General features: G+C 35.4%; 1 protein-coding gene across 1 annotated transcript in view; it reads left to right on the top strand.

The window, feature by feature from the left end:
- Gle1 (Gle1 RNA export mediator) overlaps positions 1-24,774 on the top strand; it is a 74,372-nt gene extending 49,598 nt beyond the window's left edge. The window contains exons 11-13 of the mRNA XM_081770528.1: positions 3,376-3,563; positions 14,148-14,287; positions 19,716-24,774. Of these exons, the coding sequence (XP_081626654.1) occupies positions 3,376-3,563; positions 14,148-14,287; positions 19,716-19,832 (445 nt within the window). The 3' untranslated portion in view covers positions 19,833-24,774. The remainder of the gene's footprint in view (positions 1-3,375; positions 3,564-14,147; positions 14,288-19,715) is intronic.
- The last annotated feature ends 2,919 nt before the right edge of the window (positions 24,775-27,693 follow it).

Here is a 27,693-nt window from a genome sequence, read left to right as displayed (position 1 = left end):
CAATGCTATTGAGATAGTAATGAGCTTCATCACTCATGAACAAATGGAAGTTGTCATTTTGCTAAAAATTGCTTCCATCTCATGTGCGCAGTTCAGTCACTGTTCGTAATAACTTCCACTGTTGCACAACGGCCAATTTGTATGGATGGAAATGCAATATAAATGCACTGACTGAAGGAATGATGAGGCCAAGTTCAAACGCATGCCTGTGAGCGAATCGACGCGAACTATGCAGCACGCTTGTCTCACTCTTGTTTTACATTTTGTGGTGTACATTCCGTTTGTATAGCCCGTGGCGGTTTTCTGTTAACTAGTGTACCTCCGTAGTGTTACGAGTGGATAGTGTAGGATAATGTTGCGAGTGGGAGCAGCTTGATTTCTGTGAATATTGAAAGGGCGGCAAAACTCACGCTGAGCTGCCGTCATAGACTCGTTATTCTTGACGAAACTGTCGTAGGTAAAAACACAGTGTTCTATTGTCAAAGGCTCCATGGTTCAATCTGAAAAGAAAATTACCGTATTTGCGCGAATATAGGCCGCACTTTTTTCCCTAAATTTTGGCTTAATAAATCATGGTGCGGCCTATAATCGAAATTTTCCCTCAGATGACAAATTGTTAATTTCAAAATTACATTGTTCACGTATCTTGTGGGTTGAAATTAATACCATTACAAGTTACTGCAGTTACATTTGTAAACCATCACAGATTTAAGAAGAAAATAGCGGGAAAACATAACTTCGTTCGCAAAAATTGCCACCTTCATTGAGTACCGGTAAAATCTTACACTGGCACAAAAAGCTCTTGTACACTTAATAGTTTTGTTAACAGGAATACGTATCTTTGTTATACAGTATATGTAATATATACTAATATATACGGTATATTTATATATAGTAGCTGTTCTTGAAGAAAAGAAAAAAAAAAAAAACTTTATTTAACAAAACGGTGTCAGCTTGTTTGCAGCCACCCAAATCACGCACAATTACTTCCCACCATTTCAGCATCACCAGTGTCTGATTCTGCTCCGCCGCCAGACCACACGGAATGCTGCTCAGAGTTACTATCACAAAGAAGGTCATCTTCATGAATCACCCTTAGTTATGCGAGAGTTAAAGAAGGGGAGGGAGAAACATATTTCAAAGTACTATCTAATTGAACTTTCTAGTAAATTTAGTATTGTGGCCTGTATTCGAGATTTACTTGTTTCTATAATCGCGTGTCAAAAGTTTAGCTGCGGCCTATATTCGCGCAAATACGGTAAATTTAAATACAGAAACTAAAGTAAAATAACAGACTTCACGAACCGTCCCTTCACCTAGTAAGTTTTAGCTATTTCCATCCTCCGTCATTTCCTTCCCCCTTAACCTTGATGCATGATTGTATAATCATTTTCTTTTGTTCGAAAACGTAAAATTGTGGCTGGAGGCGTAAGCGGATATAGATTGATTTTATTTTAAAAGGAGGAGGCAGTGGATACCAAGTTAGTCTCCTTTATTATTTTGCGGGGACGGAGAATGCTAAATTTGGGGGAATTGCGCCCAAGCACTGGCGGAGATGTGTACTGCTGGAGTAGAACAAAATATTTTTTCTATGTAAATTTATTATAACAAGTAATAAAAGTATTGTAAAGTATTGCGTATGAATTCTTTTGCCTGTTTTCGTCAAAAATAAATTCAAGGAATGTTTTCCCTCTATCTGAAAGCATGATGCGTAGTATCGAAACCAAGATTGCTTTTCAGCGAACACTGCGTTTGCTTGGAAGAGTCGTCTGCTTGCAGACCTCGCGCGAAAGCAGCAGATCTTCCGATTGAATTAAATGACGTGAATAGATTTTGGAATTTTTTTTCCTTCCTCATATGACTTGGAAAAGATAATTCTTTCTTTCGTGACTGCATTATTGTTACCCCTAAAAACACTTCGTAAACAGCTTCAGAAATTCAAAATAAAGATTTTTTTTAGAGGCGGAGAACTTTAAACTAGCAACACTGTTTTATCTGACAGTTCTCGGTTGTTTTGAGGTTATTTTGGTTTGGCAATTCATTGTGAGTAGACTCATGACGGAGCAACAATTACAAATTGTGCAAATTTATTTTGAAAACCATGGTTCAATTCGAAACATTTGACGGACGATTAATTTCACGAAATGGACCTGTTAACGGGAAACCTTGTTCGCGCAATTTGACGCCATTAGATTATTTTCTCTGGGGATATGTGAAGTCGCATGTCTACGCCGAGAAACCAGGAACAGTTGAGCACTTGGAAGCCAACATTCGACGCGTTATTATCAAAATACAGCCTGATTTACTGCGAAAAGAGGGTGAAAATTGGGCCTCCAGATTACACCATGTACCACCAGCTGCGTAGGCCACATCCCGAAATCATATTCAAACATTAATGCAATAAACTGATCTGTTAAATAAAGCCAATTTCATGGATATTAAAAACATTTTTCTGTATTTTATTTCAACATAAAGTCCGCTCTAAAGAAACACCCGTTTACATAGTAGTTGACTGAATAAACAATGTGAGATTTTAATGAAGATTTTAGAAGGGGAAGATTACTTACTTGACCCACCACTACTGCTCACTTCACCCTTCTCTTCCTTTTCTTGTTGTTGTTACGAGTAAATAGACAGGTTCCTTCTACACTTTCGTTTACATTTTCATTTGGGTCAATCGTGTGATATTCTCTACCAATCTTTGGCGAGAAGGCATGTCTGGGCTGGCCCATAGTGAGTATGTTCACGCTAGCTTTTCTCAGGTTCTTTGTGACACGAGTCATTGCAAGGCGATACATAGTCCATACTAAGTTGTCTCAGGCCCGTTTTGTATTTGTTTTACACTGACCACGTCAGCGGTATGCCCATAAGAATAGATAAAACATGGAAAAACTGACTTGAAGATGCCAGGATTATTGTTTTTTGATTCAGAGGGAAATTATAACCAGAATACAAGCAGACCACCCAAGGTACACGATTTTTCTATGCTCATATGAAAACGATAACTCGTTATTGGGAGTCCTTATATACAGTCCGCCTCTGATCATCGTCAGTGTCCATTTCGCTCTCAATAATTGAAGGGCTTTGTGAAAGAATTGCGTATCGCACATTTACAGAAAAAAGAAAGCAGTTGAAGTTTTCATAGGCAAATAATACATGATTCTACAAATTGCAGAAAGTAAATTAAACCAGATTTGGTATATCCCACAGCAAAGAAGCTCAAATCACAGACAGTAAATGGCATCAGCTTTCATACAGCTTAAAAAAATCAGTGGAATAAGACAGGTCCTTCAGTTAATACTTTGATGTGTATTTAGTTAAAGAGTTAAACGTTCTGTGAATTAATGAAAATAATGTGTTTTAATTTCTTTTCAGAGCTTTGGGATACCTTTATATGGAAGACGGGCAAGTTGAGGCACAGGATAAATTCCTCAAGCGAATGTCGGGAATAATGAGACTGTATGCGGCCATTTTAGTAACGACTCCCCGGAAACAGCAAAGGAAACCCAATCCTCACGATATCACCCAAGGATGGAGATGGTTGACGGCTATGCTAAACCTAGGTAGGGAAAGAAAAGTAGTTTCGTGTACAATGATTTCACTCATGTTTATGTCTTTTAAAGATGTATATACTTCTCAGGCTTAATCACGTGAGCTAAGTTTTGAAGCGTGGGCTTGATTTTTGACTTTGTTATTAAGTTTACTAGGGTTGTATTCTGAGTCTGTAACGTAGAAATGAAAGAATTGTGCTTCATAACGAAAATCGGTTTATTTTTCTCTTAGTCTCCTTACACTTTGTTCAACATTTTCCAACATTTTTATGCCTTCTAAAGTTGGCAGGAAATTGGCGTTTGTGTCAAATATGATCCCATCAGATGCAGATGCTTTTCTACCAACCTAGATCTTCAGGTCCTCTTAAACTAAACTAAACTAAACTAAACTAAACTTAAAAAAAAAAAAAAAAAGGTCATGGGGAAAATCTGGAGAATATGGTACTTTGAGATACCATCGACAGGTTTGGCCCTAAAATTGCAGAGATGTATGCCTGGGCATTGTCCTGGTGAAGATTTTTTTCCTTCTCTAAATGACTCCGTGTTTTAATCAGTTCTTAATGAAGACGTATCTCTTTTGGAGCAAGTTTTCTTGCTGAAATAATCTACTTTGATTGTTTTTTTATTTTTATTTATCTATTTATTTATTTAATTTATTTATTTTTGCTTTCTAGTTAGTAATGTATTCAGTTTTCACCATCAGTGACATAATGCCTAAAATATCACTTGGGTTCCACCTGTACATGCTCAAACGCTGTTTCGAAATGTTCATGCGATTCTGATTTTCGTCGACACTGAACAGAAGTGCCACGTGTCTTCTCGACAACTTCCTCACCTGTATAGTCATGAAAAATATTTAAAACACTTTCAAGTCAAATGTTTACCATCTTAGCTATCTCGTATATCTTCACTCGATCTGTCAACACAGTATTATAAATTTTATTCACCATTTCCTCGGATGTGACCTTTGGACGGTAATACAGAAATCTCTCCCTGCTAATATCTCTTATGCTCATAATATGTAAATTACTTAGGGCGCACATTGTCATCATTATCCTCTAATACAAATCAGTGGAATTTTGATAACGGGTGAGAAAGGAGAGAAAAAATGAACTGACAACTAAGACACATAATCAATATTGAAATAGGAAGTAAATCTGTTACTGTCAGCTTCTATATTTCACATCATGCACTCTTTAGTTCTTCATAATCAGCTACATTCTTCTTTTTGTACTATGTCCAGAGTGCGTGTTTTCCGACTTTTATTTTTCATGCGAGCTACATGTTATACGTAAAGAACAGTCTACTCAGCTGTTCAAGCGCCCAGGATGCGTTAAGTTGAGATTATTTCAGCATCTTCCTCTGCTGTTCTTGTCAGCCAATGTTAAAATAAAGAACGTCGGCCTCTAGAAATGCACATAATGCTCTTCTCACAAAGCATTGAAAACCAGAGGCAGCCTTGACTTCTTGTTTATTACCCCTTTCGAATTCTTTCTAAAAACTTGAAAATAATTATTATACACGAACGATAAAAATATTTACAACACGAAAGTAGTTTTTTTTAAAAAAAATCCAACTTAAAAAATATCTTGTGAGTTCTATTGTCATTGTGATGTACATTAGTATGACTAAGGAGAATAAATATTAAAATAAAAGAACGTGTAAGAGATTAAGATTCTGCGATAGCTGGCGTATCAATACATATACAAGTAGGTATATTTCAAATACAACAAAGAAGTCAAAATTATTGGAGAAACGTCATCGCAAATTGAAACAAATACGTTTGAGTTTAATTACATTGAGACTAAACATTTACCTTTAAATTTCGATTAGAGCAGCCTCGATAAAAAGTGGAATATAGTGTCATTCACAGCTTCGTTCAGAAATGTGAGTCGCAATAACTTTCGTAGTTACTGAATTTTCCAGTTAGGCTCATGACACGACATGAAAGAACATTTTGTCAATATGTTTGGAATTTGGCAGCAGTGAAGGTATATCAATGTATAGACGGTTTCAGAATATAGGAAGCTCGATTCTTGGGATTTGCACAGAACACTCACACGACTCTGTCCCTTGACAAAAGGCCATAAATCTAAGAAAATAACAGGCGAGCGTCGGTTAGAAAGAGGAAAAGAAGTTGCCAAACGTCCCTCTTTTTTTTTCCAGATTTATTTATCACAAATAGTAATAACATTATGTCTTTATTTCTCACTTGTTTTACTTTCTTAATGTCTTTGTTTCCTCATCTACCGTTCATTGACATCGGACATCGAGCAACATCCACCAATCACCGTCCTAACAAGGGTTGGGTTGCCCTTTTGTGAATGGTGTGAGTCAAGGCTACTATGTTTTGAAACGAACAATACATTCTTACGCTATCACAAGATGGTTGATTTTAAGTCGTGAAGAGCTCTCTTTGCATGTCCAGTGGGTAGCACGCACACTTTTGATATACGGAGTCCCCTTAAAATTTGAACGCATTACTTTGGTTCGGATTTCACCTTAAAATGTGGATCCAGGTCTGATATAGCCTCGGTGCTGAAGAGGGAAGCCAAGCTCGAACAAACAACAGTGATAATTAGTTATGAACAGTTTCTGTAAATAGCTCCGTGTTGATGGTAGATATTCTATCGTCTGTACACAAATATTTTCAAGTTTTAGCAAGAATTTGAAAAGATCACATAAAGAACTTAAAACAGTGAGTTGCCAGTGGCGGCGATTGGACTTTAAAAGTGGGGGTGGGGTGGGCAAGACATGATCTGAATATTTGTATATCAATGTTAGTTTTGCTGGTTGTTTCTAACACTTTGACGAAAAGTTGTATAACTAATAGGATACTATCTTTTTCAGTTAAAATACTAGGGATGGCCAATTCCGGAATTTTTACTTTCCGGAATCCGGAAAGTAAAATCGGAAAATTCCGGAATTCGGAAAAATTCCGGAATTCGGAAAAATTCCGGATTTCGGAAAAATTCCGGATTTCGGAAAAAATCCGGAATTCAGAAAAATTCCGGATTTCGGAAAAAATCCGGAATTCAGAAAAATTCCGGAATTCGGAAAAAATCCGGAATTCAGAAAAATTCCGGAATTCGGAAAAAATCCGGAATTCAGAAAAATTCCGGAATTCAGAAAAAATCCGGAATTCAGAAAAAATCCGGAATTCGGAAAAAATCCGGAATTCGGAAAAAATCCAGAATTCGGAAAAAATCCGGAATTCGGAAAAAATCCAGAATTCGGAAAAATTCCGGATTTCGGAAAAAATCCGGAATTCGGAAAAAATCCGAAATTCGGAAAAAATCCGAAATTCGGAAAAAATCCGAAATTCGGAAAAAATCCGAAATTCGGAAAAATTCCGGAATTCGGAAAAAAATCCGGATTTCGGAAAAAATCCGAATTTCGGAAAAAATCCGGAATTCAGAAAAAATCCGGAATTCGGAAAAATTCCGGAATTCGGAAAAATTCCGGAATTCGGAAAAAATGTTTTTTTCTTTTTGTAATCCTAAGAATTTTGTTCAAATGCAAACGAACAAATTTCCTTTTTGTAATCCTAAGAATGTATGATGCAAGAAAAGCTGAAACTTACATCCTAAAGTATACACTACTCAATCTTCCCATGGTTAATGAGATGTAGTCCAAAAGTACGATGTACTCCTAATATTTAATTTTTGTTTTACTGTAATATTGTCCAGAGGTAAGACATATATCACATTGAGATAAACAACTTGACATAATGAAGATGTTATCATACGTAGTTTTCCAGAAAATCGTGAGAAACGATTTTTTATGAAGTTAAAATATGCGACGCTTGTTGCCAGTGTGATGCAATTGATAACTTTTATGCTGGAATAGTCTTATTATTATTATTATTATTATTATTATTATTATTATTATTATTATTATTAATCTTTTATGTACTGTAAAAGAAAAATATGAACCGTTAAGTAGTAGATTTTATCTGTTGTTTTTTGATATCTTCTAACAGTAATAACAAATTGCTTGTAAATACGCAATGATTATCAAGGACAATGGCATATTAATGTAAGGACTACTCTGCAGACTAGCAATAAACAATAACAGATAAACAATAGTTGCAAAAAAAAAAAAGTAACTAACTTGGGCACGTCAGAATGTTCGCGAGAATATAGGGACGCATTGAGACTACCAAAAAACGTGGTGTTATTATTACTCAAAGGGCCGTACGATGGAGGCATTAACGTTAATGTTAATGGCACCAATGAGCACTTACTTGCTCTAACGGTTAACCTCATTTTTTAGATGATTCTTAGAAGTGGGCGTGTTGGCATGCAGTTGGAGTACTAACGATTTGCGTCACTATCGAACACTAACGTAGCACTAGCGACGTTTAAAGTCGAAATTGGAGTCTGACATAAGTGGCTTGTCAACTTCACGGACATATCTAATATTTTCCTTGAATGCGAGAATTTTGCGCCTGGGAAATTTGCGCCCGGGAAATTTGCGCAATACCACAAAAATAGGAAAAAATGCGCTCGCAATATATTTGCACTGGGATGTTTGCGCCCTACCCCAAAAAGAGGGGAAAATGCGCCGGCTATATATTTGCACTGGGATGTTAGCGTCCTACAATTCAACTTATTATTGTATTGTGTAAAGTAACTTCCACTCGCACTTGAACTAGGCTTGTCTCTCATCGTCTCAGTGAGTTACTCCATCCGTTATAATATTCCGAACAAATGAAAAAAATACAATTTTAGTTCACTAAAGGGCAATCCATACAAATACAATTTTTGGCATGGTTGTGAGGGGAGGATTGTTTATGTTGTAATGTCAGCCCCTCCGAGGAAATGCGTAAGCTCCAATAGGTTCTTTTATTTCGCAGGGCTCAAACTTCCCGGTGGAGGTACATCGCAGACGCAATTTTCCCTGTTCTTGAGGTAGGGCGCAAATTTCCCAGACGCAAAATTCTCGACACCGTTCGAATGACCTCGGAAGACGATATCTTTTTCAATACTTTTTTAATATTCTTTTACTCGAGATTTCTTCATAGCTTCTTATTAAAATACTAATATATCCTCATTTTATTGTCCTAACCAATCAATATGGGTATGTTGTCAGTAAAATATTTAGATTGATCGAGCCTCTGGTGTGTAACCACAGTATTATATATCATGCCCCCATTAGAAATCTTGGCTAAACGAACCAATATATGTTGCCAATAAAATAGTTTAGAATGATTGAGCCCCTGGTAAATAACCACAGTATTTCGTGACAGACCCCCCCCCCCTCCTTCCTATTACCATATTCTAGCTACGTGCCTGGCTCAGCTAATTCTCTACATTCTTTACCAAGCACACATTTTCTAAAGCGGAAAATGCTCTCTAAATACCTAAGCTCATTATTTTCAGCAGATGCACAAACTGGGTAACATTCTATCTACATGAATGTTATATATGTCGATTACTGGAAACCGCTTCTCGCTATCTATTACGATATTTACTATATAATGATTAACGTTAAAACCGGAAATGGTGGTTTGTACCGCTTCCGGTTTGAATATTACATTCATCAGGGAACTCGATTCTTAACTATTGACTCTGTACATCATGGCCAAAATTGATTGGTAATCCATCAGATAGTTCTTGAGTCTGTTTGTTTCACTGACGGACAGAATGAATATATGGCTATAGAGTTTTGATAAACTAAATTCGTTAATGAGTGATGATGGAACAAATATAAGAAAGGTAGGCCTTCCACCGGGAAAATTTTCGAACACAAAATTAGCCATTGAAAACCCACATGTCCTGGGTTAGAATACCATAGATGAAAACTCTACCACTGAGTCATCAATCACCCGCTTATTAGTTTTATTAATTATTATATTAATATAAATTAATGAATGCCTGCTTATGTTAATTATTGAACAATTACATTGTATACTTCGTAAAGTCAAAAATTATAAATTTGTATTTACTGTACATACAGTGAGCGCAGAAAGTGTTCGTACACCTATGCTATTGAAACGAGAATGCCTGCGAAAAAGAAACAGAAAATTTAAGAAGTGTAATAACACACACAATATGAATAATGAAAACTAAGCTTTATGAATATATCAATAAAGAACCACAAAGACAAGTTTAATGGTCAGAAAGTAAATAAATTCCGTAGAAAATGTATAGAGTAGACGCAAAAAGTGATCGTACACCTGACGTACGAATACGAAACAAAGATACCACAACTGGGGTTCACTAGTATTCACCTGAGTATACATCTCTGTAAAGCATGACGAGTAACAGAATGAGTTTAGTTGTGAATAGGAGTGAAAAAACTGCACGGTGGGCTGTCGAAATGGGAAGCAACCGAACAGAAACAAATGAGGAGACAAGAAAAGTAATTATTAAAGTGCATAAGAAGGGTAAGTCTTTGAGAAAGATAGCAAACCTCAGGGGCAGATCCAGAGGGGGGCGATCGGGGCCATCGCCCCCCCCCCCACAAGAGGAAACTTTCTTATTTTATATATAAATAAACCCATCCATAACAAGTTTGGAGCTCTTAAAAGTAGCAGTATTACTGCCGAGCGCACCTTCCCCAGAAGTCCGTCCTGGATCCGCCCCTGTATAGAGTAGCCACAATCGAGTATTTTCCGCTGTATGTTTGGAGTCGTTGTCTTGCTGAACAATAAATTGTTTTCAAGAACCATCTTCTGCGCACTAGTATGGAGATATTCCTTTAATATGTTAATATACACTTTGTGGATCATCACTCCATCGATAAGGTGGAGACGACCCACTCATGAGGCACTCATACAACCCCAGACGAGCACGGACCCTCCTCCGTGTCTTACTTTAGGGACGAGATTTTGAGGATTCATCTCTGTATTCACCTTGCGCCATACCATACGCCTCCCATTGGATTCGATAAGATTAAATTTACTTTCGTCCGAAAATATGACCCTATTCCAGAAAGAAGCCTGATCCCTTATCTTTATACTCTTTTTCAAACTTTAGTCTCTTTATACGATTTGTCTTGTTCACCCATAACATTTTCCTGGCTATCCGATCATGATACCCTGCAAATATTCCGCACTGTACTGGCTGATACTTTAACACCGCGTGTTTCCAGATCCGTTGCCAGTTGCACAGCACTACTTTTCGGAACCTTTTTTCTTTCCCTAATAATGTAACGTTTATCTTGTTCACTCAACACTCTTGGTCTTCCAGTTCTTTTTTATTATTATTATTATTTTTATGGTTTCGCACAGTGATAGAAACATTATACATCGCAATTATTGTTTGTACTGTTGAACGAGGCCTGTCTGCACGGTTTGCCAGGGGCGGATCCAGGACGGACTTCTGGGGGGGGGGGCGGTCGGCGGTAATACTGCTACTTTTAAGAGCTCCAAACTTGTTATGGATGGGTTTATTTATATATAAAATAAGAGTTTCCTCTTGTGTGGGGGGGCGATCGCCCCGATCGCCCCCCTCTGGATCCGCCCCTGACTCTATAATACCTTGAAACAGCTTCGCACACCTCCCCAATCCCCAGATATGAACCCCATAGAACATCTATGATCTCTTCTGGACAGGGTTGGCTGGTTTAAACCAAGGTGGTTTAAACCATGGTTTAAACCAAGGTTTAAACCAGCTGGTTTTTTCAAAAAAACCAAGTGGTTTAAACCAAAAAACGAAAAATGTTCGTAAAAGTGTAAGTGTTTGTAAAATCTTGATGAACACACATTTGTGGGTTAGCACGTTTCACTCTCGTATATTATTCGTATTATATTCAGACCTAAATTCCCCATGCATTACTCAAAAAGATTATACTACAAAAGCAACTTTTTTTTGCATAAGTTTATAAATGTTTGTTTTGTGATTTTTTGTAGTTGTTATTGTTATGTAATTGCAATCAAAGAAAAATTCTAAATATTGTTTCGTTTCAATGTTTACTATTGATAAAATACATCGAAATGCCGTACTTTGTGTGTGTGTGTGTGGGGGGGGGGGTCATACAGATCCCACGAGAGGCATTTAGCAAAATGAGAAGTATCTTTGGTATCTATTTATGTATAAATGAGTCTGAGCCAAAGTGGACTCAAATAATTCGTATCTTTATTCACTTTTCTCACTTATATGCAAATTAAGTCGTTGTATTTCTTTAATTTGGACCAATAAAAGTCGTTGTTAACTAACTTGAACTAAATTAGTTCTCCTGTACTCCGCAGTACTTTGAAATTGTCCATATGTAATTCTGTATAATGGTTTCACTTGTGCAACTGTTTATCTTTTTGTCCTTCTGAAATGACTCTTGACAGTTAAATTAAGAAGCATGTAAAGATCAGTACAACGTATTTTTATCAGGATTCCTTCGTGAGTGAGTCGGCAGACGTATCGCATTTGTGGCCAATTAGTCCTGGTTCCGAGTTCAAATGGAGGACAATTTCTCTCGGATATAACTCGAGAAGCGGTTTTTATTCCGCTTTAAGCTTATGTGACCCCTTCCAGCATAACCCGGTTGTTGCATTATAACATTAAGGCGAAACAAACTTATTTCTGTCCATATATGATATGAATATATAGAGCAAATTATTTAAACCAAATAAACCTGGTTTAAACCAAAAAAACCTGGTTTAAACCAAAAAAACCGGTTTTTTTGGTTTTTTAAATAAAAACCATGGTTTTTGCCAACCCTGCTTCTGGAGACAAGAATCAGAAGGCACAGCTTGTCTACTAAAGAAGGCCTAAGAAAAGCTATTCAAGAAGAATGGGACATAATCAGTCCCGAAGCTACAGAACTACGAACTACTACAGGTGAAATCAATGCCACGAAGACTACAGACAATCATTAACGCACAGGGTAATCCCACAAAATATTAAATAACGTAATATACTTTATAAGCATTAATTCAATCATAAGTGTACGGTGACTTTTTGTGTTTACAAAAAAGGAATTCTCTCTTTTCTTCTGAACAAAACAGTGATTGTCTTTGTTTGCCCTTTCTCTTGTATATAGAAATAAAATGTATGAATGTGTAGTCTTAATTCTGGTTATATATATATTTTCCACCTCCCATTCTCATGCTAGCTGTTTTCAATATAAAGTATGCACGGTGTACGAACACTTTCTGCGCTCACTGTAGGTATGTTGACAATAAGCGAATGTTATTAGAATATTTGTTGAGATTTATTTTCCTTCACTGCCTTTCGCCTGGTTAAAAAGTAGTTTGCAGTGCTTTGGAGCAGCTGCAGGTGAGAACGCGATAATGTTTGAGACATACCGGCGACTTTTTTGTGTGTGAAAATAAGACCTTTCTCATAAAGTAGTAAATAACTGCAGTAGCAATTGTCTACGAAAATGATAAAGACATATCCAACTACAAGAAATTAATACAGTATATATAGCCTATTCATTATTGTGTTTCTCTTTTAACAGCTACTAGCTAAGGATGGCCAATTCCAGAATTTTTACTTTCCGGAATTCGGAAAGTAAAATCGGAAAAATTCCGGATCTCGGAAAAATTCCGATTTTTTTCTAAATTCCGGATTTTTTCCGAATGTCGGAATTTTTCCGAAATCCGGAATTTTTCCGAATTCCGGATTTTTTTCTGAATTCCGGAATTTTTCCGAAATCCGGAATTTTTCCGAATTCCGGAATTTTTCCGAATTCCGGAATTTTTCCGAATTCCGGAATTTTTCCGAAATCCGAAATTTTTCCGAATTCCGGAATTTTTCTGGATTCCGGAATTTTTCCGAAATCCGGAATTTTTCTGAATTCCGGAATTTTTCCGAAATCCGGAATTTTTCTGAATTCCGGAATTTTTCCGAATTCCGGAATTTTTCCGAAATCCGGAATTTTTCCGAATTCCGGAAAGTAAATTTTCCGATTCCGGAAAACAAAATTTCCGGAATCCGGATTCCGGAAAATTTTGGCCATCCCTATAAAATACCGTATATTGTATTTCATATTTTATTAACTAAATTGACAAGAGCAACGCAAGTAGGTACTAACCCTTTGTACTCTTAAATAACGAAGGTGTAAGAACAGATTTGATTCCTTGCTCATGAAAATCTTCAAATTCTGTCTGAAAAACTGTGAGATCAGATTATCTAATAAGAAATAAATAGAAAGAAAGAATAATATTAATCACAGTAATGAATAATGACATTTTAGGAACTGTCGATTTTTGTGCTTTTTTTTTTTTTTTTTTTTTTTTCTCAATTAGTTTCAAAGCGGCTGAGCCCTTGTAAGAAGAAATGAAAGTATGCTGGAATTGTTGCGCTCCAATAGGTAATTTTTGGTCCATTTTCCGTGGCAATTAAAACGCAATTCGTGTAGCTTTCTTAACTCAACGGGAAGACAAATAACCAATACGCAACGGTAAATATTATACAGCACAATTTTTTCTATGAAACTATATACATTAAGGGGTCACTTCAAAAAGTATGCAACTTCCCCACCCCTTAATAGCCGCCCCTTAATGAGTCCATTTCTTAATGTTTTGTGAGAAGAGGACTTTTTTAAACAATAATGTGCTAGATATTATCCGTGTATAGTTAGGAAGTAGCCCAAAGTGTAGGAATGTTTATTATATTATTATTATTAAATACATTTTCTTCCTTACAGAACCAAGACCAGACATCTGTGCAACGTTAATATTCGATTTCTTAGAAGTTGCTGGCAATAGTTTGATTAGGCATTATGGACTTCAGTTCCAAAAGGTTCTACATATTCTGTGTAAAGAATACTTTCCGAAAATTAAACAGGTAATATTACTCTTTATTGTTATGGTTTTACGATAATCAGTCTTTATATTTGTGCATATAAAAAAAGATAAACGTATGTTACAAAGATAAGATTTTGTATTCCAAAATACATCCATTTAGATAACATGGAAATTTCTTCATTCCCTTAAAAACTTAAAGTATTCACTTTTGGCAATTTTTCCGTAGGTTACTCCAGGAAGGCTACAATCATGCAAATTTCATCATTCTAATCCTGTCGAAAGTGTCTAAATATTTTGGGGTGTAGAAGATGTCCCTTATAAATAAAACAGGGAAGATTTTTAATTGTCCATAAAACCTTACTAAAGTTGGAAAATTTTATTTTTAGTGATTTTGTTAATTAATCCTATAGAAAACGTACAAGCATATCGAATTTTCTGTTTTTATTCTAATTCCAAGTACCTGAAATGTGAGATTATAGGTCCAAAATAAAAAAGGCCCCTTTAAAGAACATGGGGAATTTCTTCATCGCTTTAGACGTATAACGTTTACTCCATAGGATAGTAATCCTAAGAGAGCAAACATTACATTAGATAGTCGTAAATAGAATGTTTTGCCCGAGCGTTGACGATGAAACAAGTTATTACAAGTAATACCTCCTTTCACCGCTAACTACACGTAGGCAAAGATTCCAAGTACAACCTTTAAATATGCTTACAAGCTAAAGATTCAGCATCATTATTTTCAAAAGATAATAAACACCACAGACAATAAGTGAGAATTATTTTCAGTACCACGCACATAAATTGATTACCACGAGGCTCGAGGATATAACATGCAGATCACAATCAACACGCACAAATGGACTTAAAATTTTAATAATTAACCATACTTACATCACTTGATATTAGGTATTGGATATTACAATAAAATTGTGTGTCGATTCTTTTTATCTATTAAAATATAAACTGATATACGGATGTTAAATTACAATAGTATGTGATTATGCTCTGCAGCAAGGTACTTGAGCTGTTACGTTTTCCTTGTCTCGGCGCCAAGTAGTGCTGCCTACCGCCAATTCTCTTTAGTTCTCGCTGTTCGCGTGAGTTTCTCGTGCTGGATGACATAAGAGCGGACAGAGCTGTGATTGGCTAAAGAAGCACTGGCCAAGGTCACGCCAGTCGTCTGCATCCTCTGAGCAAGAAAAACGCACACAGAGAAACATAATCTGCTTGCAAGTGACAATCCTTTTAGAATGAAAGAGAATTAAACTGCTTGAGCCGCATACAGCCAAAATAATGTCCAAATGAGTTTATGGCAGACGCTCAAAAAAATTAAAAATACACCCTCCATTCCAAAAGAAACCGAACGTTTTAAAAAAACAAAAAAGCAATGTACATTTTGGAACAAATCATTTTTATTAATCAATTTATTCCCCTTCTGCATCGATACACATATTTGCACGCTCCAACAAGTTGTCAAACGACTTCTCCATGTTCTTTATTGGAATGGTCTTTAGGACGGCGGTCGTCGCCTTCTCAATGGCATCAATCGATGCGTGCCACTTTCCTTTCATCGCCAAATGCAGTTTCGGGAACAGATAGAAATCGCACGAAGCGAGATCTGGTGAATAGGGCGGATGATGCAACCGAATAATGTGATTTTTGACCAAAAATTCAGTTACAAGTCGCGAACGATGTGATGGTGCATTATCGTCCAAAAGAGTCCAACTGCCGATTTCGCGATATTCGGGCCGAATACGACGAATTCTTGCCAGCAAACGCTTCATGACGCCCAAGTAAAACTCTCCAGTGACTGTCTGACCGGGCTGAACAAATTCTTTGTGGATAATTCCTTTTGAATCGTAAAAACAAATCAGCATCACCTTAACTTTTGACTTCACCAAGCGACTTTTTTTGGGTGTTCCTTCATCCGGCGCTCTCCATTCAGCACTTTGCCGCTTTGTTTCGGGCTCATATTCAAAACACCACGTCTCGTCACCAGTTACAATCGATTTCAAAAAGTTTCGATCCTGCCGAGCACTTTTAACGATGTCTTTGCAATGCGCAATTCGATCAACTTTTTGGTCTTCGGTGAGTTTGTGTGGTACAAACCGCGAATTAACCTTCTTAAGGCCCAAAACTTCGGTCAAAATGCGGTATGCGGTTGTTTGAGGAATGCCTAATTCCATTTCAATAACTTTCACCGACGATTTTTTGTTATGTTTGATGAATTCACGCACTTTTTCGATGTTTTCTTCCGATAATCCGGTTCTGGGACGGCCTGATCTTTCGTCATCATCCAGCGTCTCTCTACCCGATTTGAATCGCTTGAACCACTCGTAAACTTGCGTACGGAATAGACACTCATCGCCATATGCATTTTGTAGCATTTGGTGCGTTTCACTAAAAGTTTTACCCAGTTTAACACAAAACTCAATTGCAGCTCGTTGTTTGAAACTCATTTTCCGACCTGTTAGCGTACGCGCCTTTGGCGTGGGAGACCCGGGTTCAATTCCCGGCGGGAGCTCATGTGGTTCGGATTCCACGTTAATCAGTAGGTCCACGTCTCATATAGCCTCGCTGTTGAACGGGACGCTAAACTAAAATCACCTCACCTCACCTCACCTCATTTTCCGACCGATGTACACAACACACTGACAGTTGAAACGCAATAACTTTGTTGCCGTGCATCCAAATGTCATGACATTTATACCAGTTGTCAATGAGGGACTACGCCATCTACCGGTAAAATATTACAACAGATGGCACTAGTGGTACTATTTGTTTTCAAAAGTTCGGTTTCTTTTGGAATGGAGGGTGTATAAACTTTTGGCAATTTTCATGTGGGTGAGTCTCGAAAAGCTACAATCATGGCAGATTTAAACTTTCCACGTTAACTGGAAGTACCCGTTATTATATATAAATGTTGTTGAGATAAAAAAAGCTATGATATGTGTTACCATAGGTGAAACACACATCAACTCTGAACTACGTGAAACTGAGAGTAATAAATATTAAATGGATGATTAGATTATTAAATTAGTATATTGTGTCAACGATAATCATGCCTGTTGTTCTGTATGGTTGCGAAACATGGTCACTTACTCTGAGGGAAGAACATAGACTGAAAGTATTTGAGAACAAGATCCTGAGACGAATATTTGGACCCAAGAGGAACGGGAATGCGGAATGGCGGAAACTTCATAACGAGGAACTACATAATTTATATAGTTTACCCAACATTGTTAGCTAGAATGGAAGAAAATAGAAACGCTTTCAAAGTCTTGACTGGAAGACCAATCGGAAAACGACCATTAGGAAGACTTAGGCGCAGATGGTAGGACAATATTAAGATGGATCTCGCATAGATAGGAATACAAAGTAGAAACTGGATCCAATTGGCTAAGGATAGAAGTCGGTGGAGAGCTTTTGTGAGCGCGACATTGAACCTCCGGGTTCCATAGGCCATAGAGTTAGTTAGTTAGTTATATTGTGTCAACCATTAACTGTAGTAAAAAGCTATTACTTTATTTAAACTTTCATTATTAAGATCCTACCATCATACAGTTAAGGTGGGAGTTTCAGAGATATGTTCAATGATCTATTTCCGGTTTCGACCTTCATCGTAAGCGAATAAAAGCGACAACGAATAGTTACAAGCTCACTCTGGTTTTCTTGCTTGTATATATATATATCTTGCAATAGTTCATTTAATTTTTATTTTTCATCTCAACACTGATTGGTGTTGCCCGACGTTCTTACGATCACGTACATCAAATATTTGAAGTTTAACCTGATTATATTCTATAAATATATATGTGCATTTATAAACAACTTTCATAATAATTATCTTTTTTTATACTTTCATTTATATATGTCTATTTATACCGCAGTATCTCCATTTCTAACTTAATTCTTAATCCAATTGATGTATTTACTGAGCTTTCCGAGAATCGTCATGACACCATCCATATTTATAAAGTATAGAACCTATGCAAGTTAAGCAGCAAGAAAATTTAATACCGTTAATAGCAGCTACAAACACATGTTATCAAGTCTACTTATTATATTCATGCAGCATGCACCACAGAAAATTTTGATGAGACATTTTATTTTACAAATATTTATGTTTCATATTGGAAGTTTAGACTTGATGGTGTTTAGAAATTTCGAGATGGGATGAAATCCCCTGAGATAAATAATAGCTTCAGAAATCCATTATATTTTATTCAAGACTTACTGTAAAATAATTCTCAATACTTATTGGAAAGTTAATTAAAATTTAGCACAATTTTTTGCACTTTCCAAACCCTCGTCACTATAACATTAGATCCATAAAATAATTCGCAGGGTTGATTCTTCCATTTTATATACTCTATATTCTTCGACTCAAACTTAAAAATAAATAAATAAATCGATTAGAAAAATGTGTCTTTCACCGGATACAGATCATAATGCAAATCGCCACGTTCCAAAATATACTTTAATGTAATGCGGCGCAGGTGTAAAATAGCGGGACATTACAATTTGGATTGTGTACTTTTACCCTGGGCCACTCCAAAGGGGGCCAAAGTTGATGTGAGGGATTTCTGGAGGGAATTTTCTCGACATTCTGCCTATTTTCCCTGTTCAAGTACGTTAGGGGCCCCAATACATAGTACCTCTGGAAAGCTTGTTTCATGCTGAAGAGAATGCACTATAAACCATGACTTTCGAATGAACAGTGTTGATGCAATAGCTATTTCACTGTGAGTCTACGATTTTCTTTATACAAAAAAGGTTAATGGGCCCCAGGGACTTACTCCGTTGTCCATGGCACCTATTTTTTTGTGCATGAACATATCTTTGGTATGTTTAGCGAATGGACTAGGTTTGATTCGAATGTCCGGATGATATGTTCATGTCTGTTCCTTGTTAAAGAGATAGATACAACTTATAGGACAGTAAGAGCTTATTTAATCATGAGATTAACAGCACAAAAAAATTGAAAACGGGGAACAGGTACAAATCATTCATTGCCTTTTCTCTTGTGTATACTTTATAAGTAGTCTGAATAAGTTATTCAAAGAAAAAAATGAAGATTTTGCAGTTTTATTTTTAGAAGGGAATCATTTTTACGATTACATTAGTGAAGTTAGAATAATCCTTAACACGTTTCATCTTCACAACCAAAAGACTGCAGATCCAACTGTTTATATTATTGAGGATATTAAGTAAGTGGAGCACCAATAACGTTAGTAATTAGTTAATTAAGTGTAACACATGTTCTAAACTTAGCCGGAGCCAGTGGTAACGTCTGTGTAGCTTAGCTTTGTTAGAATCAGTAGATACAAGACAGTTCAACAGTTACTTAACATTACAAAAGAAACAATCATAATTCAGTAACTGATTTTTGAATTCCCCTTTACAACAAAAATATGATTTGATTCAAGAAGCTTTGTAAAACCATGGATGTTTTGTTTTTTTAGGTAACACCCGATGGCTCGGGAGGACCAGTTGCTAGACTAGAAAACTTCCTAAGCAAAGCCTTAAGACAAGGCTTTATACAACAGCCTCAAGGATTGCTTCCTGCAACGTTTTGGTAATCATTGTTAGCTATATATTTGAGAATGGAAAATGTAAACTCACCTTTAAGTGCTCCAACAATTCGTTGAAAGTTCAGCCGACGATGTTTCGAAGATCCGCAATCTTAATTTTCAAGTCGATAAAATCATGGAAATGTTTCAGAGAATACTGAAACATCGTATATGGAAATGTACCAGTTTCTCTACTGCATGTAGAAGTGTAAGCAGAAATTAGGTCACTATGTTATCCTTTATGTTGCGACTTATACTTTGTTACTATTTATGCTTTATATGTATCGACATACTTTAAACACTCGAATTTGTTCGAACACAAAATGATTTCTTTTTTTTTTTTTTTTTTTTTTAGAGGACACTATACATGAAATGATGAGAAACAAAATACAAATACCCAGATAAATTATGAACAGATAACCAAATTGACCTATGTACAAACAACCATATTTAAAGTAACTTTAACTTCAATAAAATGTTTTTTTTAAAAACTTTGAATTCAAACTGAATTGAATTGATTCCATTTAGAAATTCAATTGTGTTTAGTATTCCCATTCTTCCGTCGAATTATTTTTGATTTTGGAATGTTCGAATCAAATTAAAGCGTTCAGTAGCCATACTATTTTTCTTTCTTTCTTCACGTTTTTCAGAATATTCTAAAAATCAAACAAAATATTAATTACAATATAAAATGTGGGGATGTTTTTTGAAAGGTTCTTGTCCATTAGATGGCGTACATTTAACAGGGAGATGTGATTTCAACGCGATTATTTCTGTAAGAAACTCTGTATTATTACTTTATGATGCTGGATCTACACGAACATTTTTGTAGTATTAGTGAAAGTCGAACCCATGACTGTCGCTATGCATGCATGAGGGTGTACAATGAAAGATCAGTATTAAAATCGTTTGAAGTATTATTCATTGGATTTGTTGAACAATACTCTCATGCATCCAAGTCGTTAATACGCGGATGTTTTGGAATCGATTCCCAGTGCATTTCGGTATTGACTCAGCATCATCATGAGGCAGTTTGTGAGTTGGTTTAGTCAGTAGGTGTCTTAACTTCAATTCAGAAAGCCACAAATAACGGTGACACGGTGAATCACCAATAGAAGATCCGTTTGGCAAGCCCGGAATTCTAGTAACTTTAATTTAGTGTCTTAGGTATTCCCATTATCAGATATACCTCTTGAAGTTATCTGTAAGACCATGGATTACAAAATAAATAAATAAACACTTTTATTACATTGCAGTTTATAAACAACTAGAAAGTTTACGGATGAATATTTTGAAAAACGTGAAGAATTAACGAATATTCTTGGGATAAGTAAGTCTGTTGTACAGTTATGTATCATTGTTAATTTCTTTCGAAAATAATTTTGTTTCACACCGTTGTTATCAAATTATGAAATTTCAGATTGTTACTCATGGGATCTTTTGAAAGTGAATATGATTTTAAAATGTAAAGTATACAAGGAAACTTGTGTAAATGATCAATATTGGGTTATATTCTTACAAGACTTTTTAACTTCGTTTCGTGCTTGTCAAAATAAGTATAGGACTATTTTTTTTACAGTGTAGAGTGAGCCAAAAGTTTCATTATAGTCAGTCGCGTTCTGTATATTAACTAATCGTTCATAATATTACCTAATACACTACTAATGAAAAATAGACGGCTACAAATAATGGTCTCATGGGAATAAATTTCCGTATGAACATATTGCAGGTTGTATTATACATGACCATACGAACTAATTTTTACACCTTTGAGTGTGTCTATCGGTCACGAAAAAGTCACAAAATTTAGCTTTTGGGTCACGATTTTTTTTTTATCTCTACAAATATCTGTGTAAGTACAAACTGGAAAATTTTGTTCTGGAAAACGTCAAAATCCACCAAAAATGTCTATGGTTGGCTTTAGGCGCTACCAAATCGCAAGCAAAGCACGGTTCTGTCGCATGCATGAAAATTCGGCCTAATTCGCTCGTAAGGATCTTACGAAATTTTATGGTTTGGTAAAGAAGAGGTCACGAAATTTCATTTTGGAATTTCAGTAGACACCCTGATCCTTTGGACAATGTGCAGGGGGTGAAAAGGACCAAATAAATGCGTTGTTGACCCTCCTCCAGCTTCATTCTCGCATGGACACGGTCGGTTTTTAGTCTGGGTTCATGTTTGTTGCCAGGGTTACAGACCACAGCCTACGGGAATGATTATACTCGGCCTAATAGTTATAAACCATTTTGAACCAAAACAAACAAGAATTAACATCCTTGGCCGTGTTTTCCCTGCTGTCAACACTCAAAATTTTATCGACAGAATCACATCGATATCTTGATTATCATAATCACACATTGTCGGTCGAAATTTATAAATGTCACAAAATTTCTATCGAATATTCTGTAAGTGTTTTGGATAATTTCGTTACATAATGCGCCTTTCTTAAGCATAATTCGGGACGACGAAAATTTTCTTAAAATTTCTCGATGTCCCGTGTACTTTGAGGCAGGCGGTAACCCTAGTCGCAGAATTCTTCTTAGAGTATTGTATGATTGGGAGACACTACGAAAATGCATATGAATTGCCTGTTTCAGGTCTCGATTTCCTTCATAACATTATTAAGCTACTGTATGTATGATACAGCCGCACAATATATTATACATTACTTCAGCTCAATATTGCGCGATTTAAGTAAGCATCCAAATTCTGTTCCGATTCACTTTTCTATGAATACTTGGTTGAATTATCCTTTTTACGCAATAGTTACTGCTGTGGTGGCTTAGTGGTAAAGGGTTTGGTGTGAAGCATCCATGGTTGGTTTCGAACCTATGAGTATTTTACTACCTCCATAATCATTCATTTGCATTTATTATTATCCTTCTTTAGCCCTTACAGACATTAAATTAAAGGCTCTCTCTTTGTCAGGCACAATATGCCTGGAACCAACCTTATCAAGAAACATAAAGTTCTTAGATCCGATTCGAAAGTAGTGATATAGTAAGACTTTTGGTTCACTCTGTACATTGCAATTTCTCATATGTTTTCTTGATTGTCAATTTTTTTTTATTTTTTTTTAAATAATAATTTCATGACAAAGATGAAGTGTGTACCTGTTAATGGGTTTTTAAACCGGGACTGAGTACCTCTATTATATTATAGATATACTGGTTCATATTATGGACTGTAATCGTAGTAGTCCTACACAAGAAGTGAATACTTTATCCTAAAAATTGTTAAGTGCTGTCTTATATAACCGTTTGTAGAAACTAGTACAATTCTTTGTAAAGTAACCTATTGGTAAGAAAAAGTGATTTTTGCAGAAAATTTTTGTCAGTGCTTTAAAGAAAGAAAAAAAGCAGAGAATTGAGTGCTCAGGGATCCATAGGCAAGGGAAAGAATTACTATTACAGTAACAGAATATATATATATAATCAGAATCGTATTTTAGAAATTATTTTTAATGCGATGTTTGGTCATCTGGCTCTGTTTTCACTAATCTATAACGAATGCCCGTTCAACTGCCTCCATTTAAAATTACTATCGATGTACCTAGTCTCAACTCCAGACGTTCATTAAAACAGGGGTTCACACGTCCGTTTGCATGGCAACATTACATTAAAAAGTATGGGAATGTAAACATATACAAGACTGTGAATGTAATCCGCCTTTTTTAAATAATCATCGAAGTTTCTGAGTGAATAATTTTGAAAATATTTATCACACCTAATAAAATCGAATATTTAGAATACGACAATACTAAAATAATTAACATAATTTAGAAGACTTTTCCTAATTATATGCACTTCACTGAGCAATCAGAGCTCCTTCGTGGCTAAGCAGTTAGCGTAAGCGCCTTTGGCGTGGCAGATCCGCGTTCATTTCCGGCGGCAGCTCATTCGGTTCGAATTCCACGTTAATCAGTAGGTCCACGTGTCATGTAGCCTCGGTGCTGAACTCAATGAGTAACCAACTTCTCTACGCCCACATAGAAGCTAGCTGAATAACTACGTGACTAAATTGACGTAAACGAAAACTTGGAAGAATTGAATGAATATTAATAATATACGAAATTTGCAACAAAACATTATTGTAAAAGATGTATACTATAGGAAAAATTAAAAACGAGATTCCTACAGGGTATAAACGTAAAACGCAAAATTGAAAATTTAATTTCAGATTTTTTTGTCGGAGTGTATTTGATTATATTTAAAGATTAGAAAATGCTCACTAACTTTTCTTATAGCTGTAAAGAGAACATTAATTAAAAAAAAGCTATTTAACTGAATGGTATGTAGTCGGCGTACGGACACCCAACAAACGATAACAGTTCAGACTTCCTTGACCCACAGTTTTTTTACATCTTAATTATGATAACTTGAATCCTCGAACATTCTGTACCATTGTTAGGAATCGAACTCAGCTCCCAGCAACGATCGAAAGCAAAGACCACGTGTACCAAAGGCGAGATATGTTTCAGCCTGCTTGAATGTCTGGATTTTTAAAAAATATGGACTATTGGTGTTTCCATCCCTTGCTGAGTGAGTCAACGATATTTGGTTAAAAAAGAAAAAAAAAATCTTTAATTGAAAACAACCGAACTTAGTTCAGTAGGACGAGTCAGTTGACAAAACATCACAAAGGTAAACAATTTGACAGATATATGTACAAGACCTTATATACACATATATATTCGTAAACTATTGATATCTTGGAAAATATTTTATGGGGAATAAAAATGAGAAAATATTTATTGTAGTACAAAGCGCTGCTTTTCGGTGCCTAAAATTTTAATATTGCATAATGCATAGAAAAAAAAAGAGATATTTCTTAATCTTCTTAAGGGTAAAATACACAAAATCACCGACGAAATAACGAGTCATGTTTCTTCAAATGTCGCAAAGCCTTAACGAAGAACGGATTTTTTCACGTTTTATTTATTTATTTTTTTTTAAATAAAACATCTCAGCTTAAATTATAAAAAGGATAAGCGAAACACTTACTTCGTTGATTGCGTCCGTAAGAGCTCTCGTGTACAGTTTCATTTGTTAATTCCGTGGTCTTGTTAACCGAAAATCGAGTCATTTTTATAAATGCATTTTGTACTTTTGGTGCTAGAGTTCAAAAATTGAAAAAGACCTCTTTGAGGAATTGATTGTTTGTGAAGGTATATATATATATATATATATATATATATATATATATTTTACGGTAAATTCCTTATGAAAAAACAAAAGATATAACAATTCTTCTGTATATATTAAAAATGTAGACGGCAAAAAGTGAGGTATTAAAGCAACACAAAATAACACCACTTTAGCATGTTACTTGTGTGTTAATTCGACATAAAGGACATCGCCTTTCGAGCATATCAGAAATAACTATTTACTGGCTGTGAGTATTAACATTGGTGTTTATTCTTTGGTATAAGCAAAGATTTACGCAGCATATTTGGCATTTATACCAAGTAACGAATAACGTTCTATGTTTTCTGTAATCAGCCACAATAATAGTTTTGTAAACTTGTGAGTTGTCTGATAACAGTTACATTAGTAACAGTTCTGCCATCTTCTGTTCTTACGTGCTAAGGCAAGAATAACAGATAAGGAAAACAGATGGCAGCACTACTATTCGTGTAACTGTTGTCAGACAATTCACAGGTTTATAAAACTATTATTGTGACCGATTACAGAAAACATAGAACGTTATTTATTACTTGGTATAAATGCCAAATATATATATATATATATATATATATATATATATATATATATATATATATATATATATATATATATATATATATATATATATATATATATATATATATATACTGCGTAAATCTTTGCTCATACCAAACAATAAAAATCAATACAAATAATCATAGCTTGTAACTAGATATTTCTGATATGCTTGGGAGGCGACGATGTCCTTGGTGTTGAATTAACACAAAATATTGTTTCAACACCTAATTTTTTGCTGTGTAGGGTCTCTCTTATGCTGTATTTTTTCTTTGCTTGATGCAGCTTGTACACGTATTTCTGTGCATAAATTAAATTAAAATTAGTAATATAAGAAATTAACATGCACGGTATTTTACAATAAATTCGTTCTTGGTGCGTTTATACGCATACTATTCTTCAGCTATACATGTGCATGACGCAGAAACAAACTCATTAGCTTTGTTTTAGTGCTGCCGAATTCTAATACTGTTAGTAAAGTTGAGATGGAACAAAAACCCGGAAAAAGTAGAAAACTGAGAAAAATAAAATGACAGAGAGGTAAATTCATTAGTTATATATATATATATATATATATATATACGATTTGCTTTTCCTTCTCTGATTCAAACCATGACACTTTGCACGCACGATAACCTCTTTACTCGTCATTTAATTTTTTTTATCTTGCCAGGTTCATTTTTCAAAATGGTTGTGTGTGTTATCCTCAAGGAGCCTTGTATATTGTACATATATATATATAAACAAAATACAAGGACAATAAATATATACAAATATGTAATTAGTACAATTCCATAAACTATTTTTTTAAAAAAACAATAATACCAGGTTATTCAATCCAAAGAGAAATTGGCATCACTGTGTAAATCGATTTTTTAAGAAATAAAATCTGCTAATATTTAACAGTATTTTTCTGGTGCTAGATTTTTACTGTAAAAGACAAATTTAATACGTGAAATACAGAGACTGTATTATCATTCCTCGTATCTTGTTAGACACAAGAAAAATATTTATATCATTAAATGTATCTTGATGACGCATGTTGAATGCGAATAAATAAACTATATATATATATATTTGTATCTTTCTTCTGAGACCTTAGCTTTATGCATAATATATCGGGTGTTCTAAAAATTGGGCCCACGGACCACAGACAGGCCAAAATAAAGCAAAAATGTTATATGATAGTTTGCCGTCCGGGGTCTCCGTCAGCCGCTGTGAGGAATCATAGTTTTACAATGTGGCAACATCGCAGATTAACTTGGAATCATTAGCATCACTCTACAAATACATCAAGCAGTTGAATTGATTGCTACACTAACAAGTAATGCTAGTGTCAATCAGTATCGACTTCAACTGATATCTGGAAAGAATCGATGCAACTATTTGATACATTAGTAGATCTACCTTGTGGCTCTTTATTTGCGACGTTGCCACATTGTGCAATTTGTGTCTCCAGACAAGGACACGAAAAGTATATATATATTGCTTTATTATGACTTGTAGAATAGTGTTCTGTGGTCCGTGAGCGTCATTTTTAAAACACTCGATATAATGCTTGGGTTTTATTTCAACCCTCGCACTATCTAGGTTATTTTTTGTAACGCAGACTACCAAGGGGGTATTTTGTACTTACCTGTTAAGATTAAATATATCTCGCAAAAGAAACAATTTAGAAACTTTTACAAAAATCTACAGTGACTGGTGAACAGAACATGGGATAAGATTTAACAACTATTTATTATTGCTGCGCTTTAGGAGTGATCTTTACATCTCCTATCAACGGGGGGAAGGGGGTTCTTTGTGCCCAACAACTTAAAATAGCATATTTATGAGATACACTAACATGAAATTCTCAAAATGAACAGTACATAGGATAACACTAACAGTCAAATTCAGAAAAGGTGGAATACAGCTATTCATTATACTGTTATCTAGCAGTGACACTTCTAAATGTTAGTCACATCTCCTGTCTAGTTTGTGCCCATCAACTTAAGATAGCAAATTTATGAGACAAACTAACGTTCTATTTGCATCGCCGCAAGGTATACGCTTTAGGTAAACATGTTGAGCAATAACTTTTTTTTTTCTTTTTACAATTTTAAAGAAATGATTAAAGGAGTAATTAC

The sequence above is a fragment of the Thermobia domestica genome, chromosome 9, assembly GCF_964235325.1.
Source record: "Thermobia domestica chromosome 9, izTheDome1.hap1.1, whole genome shotgun sequence".
NCBI classification, from domain to species: Eukaryota; Metazoa; Arthropoda; class Insecta; order Zygentoma; family Lepismatidae; genus Thermobia; species Thermobia domestica.
The sequence above is the reverse complement of the archived record's forward strand: the minus strand, read 5'-3'. Positions and strand labels throughout refer to the sequence as shown.